This window comes from Gymnogyps californianus, chromosome 3 (assembly GCF_018139145.2).
Source record: "Gymnogyps californianus isolate 813 chromosome 3, ASM1813914v2, whole genome shotgun sequence".
Lineage (NCBI taxonomy): Eukaryota > Metazoa > Chordata > Aves > Accipitriformes > Cathartidae > Gymnogyps > Gymnogyps californianus.
In genome coordinates, this window is record NC_059473.1 from 25,297,612 (window position 1) to 25,307,452 (window position 9,841).

Here is a 9,841-nt window from a genome sequence, read left to right on the forward strand (position 1 = left end):
CTCAGGACAGAATTGGAGCTAGTATGTCATCTTTGCAATACATTCACTTTTCAGATACATGAAGTACATATCTTTAAAACGTGATATAGGACATTACAATATATCCAGATCTTAGGAAAATGTACTAAGAAGTTCTGTTGCAGAATATAATGATCATATAAGGATCAGGTATAATATCTGATAGACTCATCCGGGACTTGCAGGGTAAGAAGCTTATGGCTGAGGTATCTTTAAGTTTAGCCTTTAGAACAAAAACACAATTTCAACACTGTGTAACTGGTGTAAAATATTATGTACTGTAAGCTCCATTCTTATTGTCTGCTTTGTTTAAATTGTGACATTGAACAGCTAGACACCACTGATGGAGGTACAGAATTTTGGAAGGTATAATGTCTGCACCCAATTGTTCAAGATACTCAGTGCCTCATCTGTGGAAAAGATGAAGGGTAAGTGTTTTCAAAAGTAGTGTCTCAAATACAACTGGTGAAGTTTAGGAATATATAATATTAAACACCAAGAGATAAAAGTAAAAAGACAGCGCAACACTTGTGTTTTCAGTTTTATCTTGCTCGCAGTATTTATTAACTCTACTCGTTATGATACTAGTGATAAATAAGGATAATATTTTCTTTTACAAAAAAATTGTAAGGATATATTTTATAGGATTAAACAATCTGAGAATTTCACAGAAACATCAGAATTTAAACACTCATAGCTCCAACTGTTTTGTCCAGCAGCTCTTCTACCAGTTCAAAACCATCTAAGGTTAGTATTTAATAAAAAATAAAAACAATTATTCACTACATCAAAACTCTTGCCTCCTTTAGGTTCTAAGTAACACTCTTGATTGACTGTAGTTGCCACTCAAATGTAAAATAAAAGTAGCTGCAATCATGATTTTTCCCTCTGAATCACCTGGCAAAAGGAAGTAATCCTGACCAGGATGGAAAAAGCTTTTGTCAAACTCTATGCCTATAAGAGCTATCTGCATAAGCAGACCCACTGAAGTCCATGGAACCTCTTATGTGAGTGAGGGTTAATAGCATGAATTAAGGCTTGTAGGATTAGATCCTAGACAAATTGTTTTGGGGTTTGTTTTGTTTTTTTTTAAAAACTTTTCATGACACATGAGCCTGGGATTCGGTCCTGCAGTTCTTCACTCAGGCAAAACCTGTATCAATATCCCTCCATAGTTAGTTTCCTCTTTCCAGTGGGTCCAATTCGCACCGAGTCACCAAGTGGTGGTACAAGCTGCTCTTCAGCAATCCAAGGAAAAATTGTAGTCCCCAAAGGATAGTAGGTGGGGTTCCAGCTCATAAAATACAAACTTAGCTACATGAGCGTTTTGCAAGAAACATTTCTGTCACACCTACTAGGCTCTTCAAATTCAGTCTGAGATGAGTCACAGAAAAAACCCACACAAGTGTTGTGAAAAAAATGACAAAGCTTAGTTGGAACTAAAGGCTTTTTGTGTGTTTTTGTGTGTATGTGTTAGGTTAGAATGCAACATTACGTATCAGTACATTCTGCCAGAAACCATCCTCCTGGAAACTTTGAAACTTTAAAAATACTCTGTCTGCTTTCTCTACCAGCAACAAGGAAAAGTAGTGTCCATCCAGCACAGCTGTCTGTACCATGTGCATCATCGGAAGTCCATAGTGTTCTAGCACAAATGTTGTGAGTGCAGATACTGTGTACTAGCAGAGAGCTAAAACTTCTGAAGCTGTTGTCTGTAGCTCCTAGGAACAGCAAGTATGACAGGTGCAAAACCTATATCTGAGGCAGAAGACTCTTCAATGTGATTCAGACCAGATCTTCCAAGGGAAAGAATCGCTGTCAAGCCAAAATGATTCTTTCCGCTTAAGAAAGCAATCTGCCCTTCCTAAAGGCTCTTGACTAATAGAATCCTACACATTATGTCAGATCCTCCATGGATTCTGGTAGTTGTTAAAAACACTATAAATATTTCCATGTTTGCCATATCACTTAACCTTGTAATGTGCCTTCTTTGATCTGTTGAATAAAAAGATTCCTTTCATCTTCAGGTGTCCTTCCGTTTTGTGCCCGAACTATACAAGTGGGCCTGTGAAGATTTAGCATGTATATCAAATGCTGCTTCTCATTCTTTAGCTCTTCGATCTGGGCTTTTAATTCTGCATTGATAGTTTCCAGCTTTTCTGATTCCTAGTCACAAAGGGCAGACACAACTATTAGACTGAGTAGTTCAAACAGTTAATCGCAATGTTTATCTAATAGTTGCAGGGGTTTTATTGGGGGGAAAGCATATGGCTAGCAGAGAAAGAAATTGCATGTTCTTAGTGTCCTGTAATGATGAAACTATACATACCCCAGTCAATAATAGTTTAAAAACCAGATTGACGGTTACCTTATTTTGCCTTTAAAGAAGTGTAACGGAAGTTGAAAAGCCAAAGTCAGACCTGTATTCACTTACAATGGCAGGTATCCAAAACATTATTGATATCTTCTGCAAAATTATTCTGAACTTTTAATTATCTATGCTTCTTAACAACTCCCTGGAACATCATGTCACATATCTGTAAACCCATGTTAAGCTAACAAAGTAAGGACACAGCTTTTTTTTTTCCCCCCCTACCCCTAGATATAGGCATGAAGACAGGCCTGATGCTGCTGTAATATGGTTGTATATCATGGCAGAGCAGGTGAAGACATGACTGGGGCCTTAGGACAGAGAATTCAGGGGTAAGCTACTATGCCACTCGTCTCATAAAGAAGAAATTACTTGTCAGTGTTTGTAGGCTCTTGGTCTGCACAATGAATATTATACGAAATGAGATTATGCTGCTTCTTGTGTTCAGCATACACATTCAAATTAATATTATCCCCATAGACAAGATCAGTCACTGAAACAGTAATCTCTTTTCTTTCCTACCACGCTTTCACTTTATTCCAGTTTTAACCAGGTTTGGTTTTAATATATAGCATGTTCTCTTTTTTTTGTAACTAATGTTTTGAAGGATTTACAGAGTTTTGGGTGACATCTTTCTGTATTTCCTACTATGACAGTACCCCATGCTATCTGTTTGGATCCTGGCAGGATGACAGATTAAGAACAACTCAAGTCAGTCACTTACTTTCTGCAAACATTCTGTTTTTTCCTTCTTTTTGTTTCGGCACTTTGCAGCAGCAATTTTGTTCCTTTCCCTTCTTCGTTTTTTTCTTTCATCCTCCTCAGGAGAAAACTATCCCATAAAAAGATACACACAATCCATAAGATGTCATAAATACACGACCTGTGTTTTGATAACTTCTGCATTTTTAAAAGCAACGTGGATAGTGTTGTCAGTGCTTACATCATGAGTTAGATAAGAACGTGATTCTGACCTTGCTTGCCATACAGTAAAATGGTAGTAACTCCATTAGAATTGTCAATAAAAACCTGACTGGAGTTTGGATGGATGTAATCCATGTGATGGCTCATTTTAAATCAATGGTACTCAAAAAAAAAAAACTTGCCGAGTGTCTCCCCAGGCTGACTCCCACACCTCCATCTCTCCTCCATTTCCCAAGGAGGAAAAGCAGTGAGGGGCACAGGGAGCAGAGTGGAGGATGTGTCATGAATGAGGCAGCAAGAGTGCAGCGAACTAAAGGCAGCGCCGAAAAGACGGTACTAACACACTCCTTCAAGCTTTGGTTTGTTTCCTGTGGAGGCTCAGACCAAGGTGTAGCTATTTCCCTAACTTAAGCTATTTCTCCACTTTATAAGAGAAATGTTTTTCATGGAGACTATTATCTTAAAGTAAAAACCTAGTGTGGACATAGGATGGCTATGTCTATCTTAGTCTAGCCCACGTGGGTCCTACCGGACTGTCCTCAGTGAAATAAACTTCAGCAGTGACTTATTCCAAGTTCAGACACAATTAGGCAGGGAAGCCAGATTAGCACTTGCTCTAATCACTGTAAAACATTGTCCTTAGTCCATAATCAAAAATAAAATATCCAACTATAGGCCTCAAATGAGAAATACTAGAGGGTTTCCCAGAAGGACTTAACAGAAAGCCAAGCAGCAGGCTTAAAAGGATCAAAGTACGATGGAAAGGGTTGTCTGTAGTTGATATAATCACTGGTTTTGTGGCGAAACTTTATTAGAGAATTAATCATTCACACTAAAATGCTATTTAAAGAGCCATACCTCTGTTTTCATGATGGATGTTTCAATTGGCCTTTCAGAAACTGTCACTGTGTCCAATGTAGATGACATCCTGTGGGACTGACGCTTATTCTGAATGGCGAACCTCAGTTCCTCTTTCACCAGTGGGGTTAAATTTGTGAAATCATCAAACCCCAGTGACCCTGCAGGGGACAAAGTGGGAACAATTGCGGAGGCGCTGACTTCTAATGCAGATACCTGGCCTGAGTGTTGGACCATCATTTTGCTGAAAGGTAAAAAGAGATAATAATAGTCTTTCAACAACTTTAAAAAGGTAAATAATATCTCCTAGAGGTACATTTCATACTGTGAATAATACTGTATTTCTTGCAGTGCTTCAGTCCTCGTTCCCTGTCTACCCGAATCTCTCACTAGACACAAGCAGTTAAGAATTTGTCACTAGTAAAAACTTCTACTTTATGTTAAAGCTAGTATTTAAAAATAATAATAGTATTAGCACATCACACAATTTCTAGGTCTTCCTGAAGCTTAATATTGAAAAAAATTGTGTGTATGTATTTATACTGTGAAGTTTTAAACTGGTAAGGTGTGGCAAATGAGAATCAAGTGAATAGGAAGAGAAAGGGAATAAGGAACAAAAATCAGAAAGCAAAAAAAAATTATTATTATTTATTATTATTTAAAGCATAGAAGGAGCTTAAGAGTATCTCCATCCTCAGAGCTATACCACCACAGATTTCAGCTTCAAATGGACAGAGCATACCTTGATCTCAGCTACATTTAGGCAAAGCTCAATGAATTCTATTAGAAGCTGAAGTTTGCTAACCAAGACAGGATCTGTCACAAAATTATCATGCTCAATTTTACGCAGAGTTGTAGATCTGGTTATAAACTCCTGAAAAATGGTTAACAATAAGAGCTGGCACAAAGGTAAAAGTCTCTGCATGCTCTGAGGCTTCAAAGCACAGGCTGAGTTGGAGGGATTGAGTCATGAAAAACGTGAAGCCATTTGTTTCATTCCTTTGCTCTTGTAAAATCTGAAACTGTCCTCATGTGCCCTCAACAAGAGGTTTGAAATTCTTAAATATTTATGGTCAGATCTCCTGCTGATATAAAACAGTGTGACTGAAGAGACTTCAGGGGAATTATGCAAATGGACACCCATGGAGGAACCTTATTTCTAGCAGTTTTCCTAAGAAAATGAACCTACCCAACAGTGCTCTCTACTTTCCTCTTTTTAGTCATTCTTATTAATTTTTTAGCCAATTTTGGAGAGAGAAAGGCCCCCTATGTGCTTTGTGAGAACTGGCGACCTCACTGAGGGAGAAAGAAGCAAAACTCAGCAGTCAGCCACCCAAACATCATGGGCAACCTAGCTAGCTGATGCACACAGCTCTGCATGACACAAACCATCTCTCGTCCCGAAGAGGTGAGATAAGAGGTCTGGAAGAAAGCTGAGCACTTTTTGTGGGTGGCTCAAGGGACAAACGGTGCAAATCCATAGGAAAACAGATTGTATTACTTCCTTTATTCATAAAGCGACTTGTGTTAAATTGGATTTTACCACATCGGTTTTCCAGCTTTCTTTGGTGTGTAGGTTTTGGTTTTGTTTTGGTTTTTTTAATAGCTGTATGGGTAATTACAGTATGTGTTATCTACTTTTTATTAGAACTGTAATAATTATAGCAAAGTCAATTGTAATGAACTTAGTGTAGGTAAGCAAATAGTTGCCTCAGGATAGCAGTACGGGTAAGTGCAATTCTGGGTTGACCATGTGGAAATTTAACAGTTCCCCGTTCACTACTTCTGTAACCCAGCAAGAAATGTTTGGGGTCATGTGCTTTGACAAGAAGATAGATTTTGCTCAGAAATATCTAAAAATACACTGTAAATCCACACTGATGCAAATGAGAATAGAATCTGGTTCATTGCTAAGTGAGGTAAATATAAAAATCTGAGGACAGTGAATTGCCAGTTAGTAGAAAATACCATGTCCAGCTGCAGAGTCTTCCTCACTTCTTCCTCACCCAGTCACCACAGAAGAGCTGAACATTTCCCAGAGTCTGGGGGTGAAATCCTGAACCCACTGAAATCAAGAGGACTTTTTCTGTTGACCTCAATGGGGCCAGGATTTCACCCGTAGTTATTAAAGATGAGGAAATTATTTGGAACAATTTGTTATTCAGAAAGACCTTGGGAAATTTATGTAATTCTCTTCAGAAAGCCCCTGCTCATGAGTCATATTTAAAGTACTGATACGGTTTAATCCTATAATCTCAGAAAGCTAGCAGTTACTCTTTTCCAACAAGTCAGAAATGGCCCTATAATTTCCAGCTGAAGTCCTCCCAGCATTATTTACCATTTAGCAACATTCAACCGTTCAACTCATTTAAACAGGCTAATTCCAGATGACACCGAACCCCCCACTGCTAGCAGAAATTTCAGTTATTTTCACTGAATCAGTCTCCTTGGCTGCTGGTGATGGCTTCATTCAACAAAGTTAATTCTGTATAATTCAATCAAACCAGGAGTCTTAAATTAACAGTAAAACTGTTCCTCCAGCCTACAAAATAATTAATTGGGCTAATAATTTTCAAGCTCTGGTGGTTTATTCAATTATTTTTCAGTTTAGGTGAACTTTTAATTAAGGTCAGCAGCGGCACCAGAGGAAACCAAGAATGTTTGTGCCTGAGAAATTGTGTTAGTTGTGGATTTCTGCTAGTTAGCGCTCAGTGTACCACAAGCACCAACAAAACCCTACTATAATGTCTTCAGGTACTCTCATCCATCTGTCACTAGTGTAAAAAAAAAAACAAACCAGGAGTGGTAGGGTGCCCACGCAGAGGGGAAGCTCGGAGGGGGAAGTGTCCTTGACCATAGAAACTTGCTACTCTCCTGCCTGAAAGGCTCACTGACCTTCCAGACATCCTGAAAGGCATCTCTATTTACTCAGACTTTAGGGAAGGGAGGGCCTACCAGGGGGCTGAGGCTCATGTAAGGATTTCTGCCGTGAGCCGAGTCCCATTTTGCAGAGCTGTTTGCCACTGGTTTACTTTCCTGGGGCTCTTTAGTGGGGCAGGGCTTCTGGACAGTGCCTAGTAGGGTCGGCTTCCAGTCTACCACTGGGATCATTAGGAGCCACCGTGATACAAATAACAAAAATAATCAGCCTTATGTCAAAGCTACTCAGTAAGCTGAATAGATTCCCTTTTCATAACAACAAGGTAGATGTTTTCCAATTTCTGAGGAACAAATCTGCTTTTAGAAATGTTTTACAAGAATGAAAATTAGATTTTGCTATTTTAAAAAATGCAACAAGTTGCCCTTTTTCCCAATTTTTGTACAAATTGTACCTCTGTCTATAAGCCATCAAGAGCACTATCTCATTTTCTCTGGGTTTGTAAAGGCTGGGGAAACAGTAGGAATAAGAATATCAAGCCTTAAAGTGTGATTACATCTGGGCCTGTCTGATCCGATCTCTGTTTACTTTGTTAGACCATGCACATGGACCTGGGCTCCAGGCTGCTTTGAGTACTTCTGAAGTTACTGACATTGAAGGTGCTGAACATTTCACAGACCTGCACCGTAAAGGCACAGCTTGTTCCCAGTGTGAGTTAATGCTTCATTACTTCATCCTTAGTTTTGGAATTCTCCGAAGAGAACAGCTTTTCTATTAATGGTACCCTCCCAGTTCAGGTAGATTCAAAAAACTGTATTCTTTCGTTCTCCCCTTACTTTTTGTTTATTCTTTTGGTGATGATTCTTTTCCATCTACAGTGAACTTTTACATCTCATCTGCCAGTATTTTAATTTCAGAACATACTTCCTAGCTCTGCATTTCTATTATTTAAGGGCATTCTTGTTTTAATATTAAAAGTGACTACTTTCAGTCTTTTCCTTTTTTGCTTAACTGCAGCTGGCTGACTGTGCCTCTTGGTTTTATTTCTTCATATGAATTCCTTTTCCTCTGATGCTGATGCAATAAACCCTGATAACCATTGAGGTTAATCTTAAACAGCATTAAGAGCAATTACAGTTCACAACCTCTGTGCACGCTGGTTGACCTTAAGCTTTCTGACATCCCACATCATTCCCGAACCATTTTCTGGTGCCTTCCAGCTCCTCAAAGGCTATTACTAGGAGGAAAATTGATTTCCAAGAGGAAACTCGTTCTCTGAAACAAGTTTGCTGTTGTGTCACGCCTGACTTGATTAGGCAACAGTTTAGCAACTGATCTGCTTCGTGTCAAGACACCGGGACAGAAAGAAAAGTGAATGTCCCTGGCTCACGCCGAGAGTTCCCACTCACTTTATGTACATATAATAGATACATCTATACGCGGCAGTACGGGGCTACTCATCGCCTAGCCAGTCCTGCTACAGCTCCTCGGTTCCTGCCCCTGCGGACCCTCCGGGGTCGCGGTGCCGCCGCCGGTCGCCGCCACCGCCCGGCCGCCTCCACCGCCCGGCCGCGCTCCGGCATCCCCGCCGGTCCCGGGGCCGGCGCCGTCCCTCCGCCGAGGCCGCCACCGCGCGGTGCCGAGCGGCGCTGCCGGCCCGGGGAGAGCCGGGGCTCGGCGGGCTCCCTCCCGGGGCTCACATCTGGCTGCAGCCGGGGCAGGGGGTTCCCCCAGATGGGAGCGCTGGGAGGGAGCCGCCGCCGGCGGGCGGGCGGGCGAGGGGCTCCGGCGGGGCCGGGGGCTTTCCCGGGGCTCACGGGAAGCGACGGCACCGCCGCTCCCGACTTCGCTCCGGCGGCGAAACTTTTCCTCGCCGCGGCCCGCGGACCCCCCGGCGGGCATCTCTCCGTGGCGGGACAACCTCCCACGGAGCTCAGCCCCGCGACCCGCCGGCACGGAGAGTCTCGGTGTCTCCCCTCCCGCTTCCACTTACCTTCCTCCCGCTGCCGCTGCCGCTGCTGTTTTCCCGGCCGAAGGGAAGGGGCTCCGCACCCACCCGACAGCGCTGCCGTCCCGGTGGCCGTCCCCTCTCCTCCGCTGCCTCCTCCGGGAGAGCAGCTCTCGCCGCTCCCCGCTCCTCTGCCTCTCGCCTCGGTTGCATCACCCCCCTTATATAGCCGAGCGGGCAGCGCTGGTATTTACTCTGGCGGCGAGTCCCGGGCTGATGTCATGCTATTAATAGCCTCCCCGAAAGAGAGGGAGGAGGGAAGCGGAGCCCGTAGCGGTGATGCAAGCCTTCCTCGCCGGCGCGGTCCGTGTCGAGCCGTGCTGAGCCGTGCCGAGCCGTGCCGGGCGGCATCGCAGGTCCCCCACCGAGGAGCATCCATCGGCACCCGGATAGACCCCGTCCTCTCTCCCTCTTTCCCTCCCCGCCCCCCCCCCCTTTTTTTTTTTTTTAACTTAAGGCTCCGGGAGGTGTCTTTCTCCGGGCCGTTTTGCTGCTGAGAATAAATCAAAGTCCCCCTCCCGACAAAAAAAAAAAAAAAAAAAAAAAGGAAAAAAAAAGTGGAGATTGTGTAGTTTTCGAAAGGACTGAAAAATGTGATCTTATTCTACAGGAAAAAATTGTTTAACGCCCTCCTCCTTCTCACCCCCCCCACCCCCCCCCGTGCTGCTTTAGATGACACCTAGAAGTTCATTTTTCATGAAGAGGAAGGCTTCAGTTTTTACTCTGAGAAGGAAAGACCCATTTAATGAAATGATAGAATGCTAAAAAAAAAATGCTTTGGGGT

The 9,841-nt window shown here is 42.6% G+C and overlaps 1 protein-coding gene across 2 annotated transcripts; it reads right to left on the reverse strand.

The window, feature by feature from the left end:
• Positions 1 to 461: 461 nt before the first annotated feature.
• ATF3 (activating transcription factor 3) lies at positions 462 to 9,137 on the reverse strand. Of its 2 annotated transcripts, none has more exons than XM_050892994.1 (4): positions 9,043 to 9,137; positions 4,172 to 4,332; positions 3,114 to 3,221; positions 462 to 2,184 (listed from the first exon to the last, which is right to left on the reverse strand). In XM_050892994.1, the coding sequence occupies exons 2-4, from the start codon at positions 4,238 to 4,240 to the stop codon at positions 1,987 to 1,989; spliced, it is 375 nt and encodes a 124-aa protein (XP_050748951.1). In that variant the 5' UTR covers positions 4,241 to 4,332; positions 9,043 to 9,137; the 3' UTR covers positions 462 to 1,986. The 2 variants fall into 2 exon arrangements, with proteins under 2 accessions (XP_050748951.1, XP_050748949.1); XM_050892992.1 differs by having other exon boundaries at positions 4,172 to 4,415.
• Between the last annotated feature and the right edge of the window lie 704 nt (positions 9,138 to 9,841).

Excerpts from the sequence above, each read along its gene's own strand:
- ATF3 (XM_050892992.1), bottom strand. The coding sequence starts at position 4,411 with ATGATGGTCCAACACTCAGGCCAGGTATCTGCATTAGAAGTCAGCGCC. Across the intron at positions 3,222-4,171 it reads CATCCATCATGAAAACAGAG|TTTTCTCCTGAGGAGGATGA; the intron begins GTATGGCTCTTT and ends TTTATGGGATAG. Across the intron at positions 2,185-3,113 it reads AAACAGAATGTTTGCAGAAA|GAATCAGAAAAGCTGGAAAC; the intron begins GTAAGTGACTGA and ends CTTTGTGACTAG.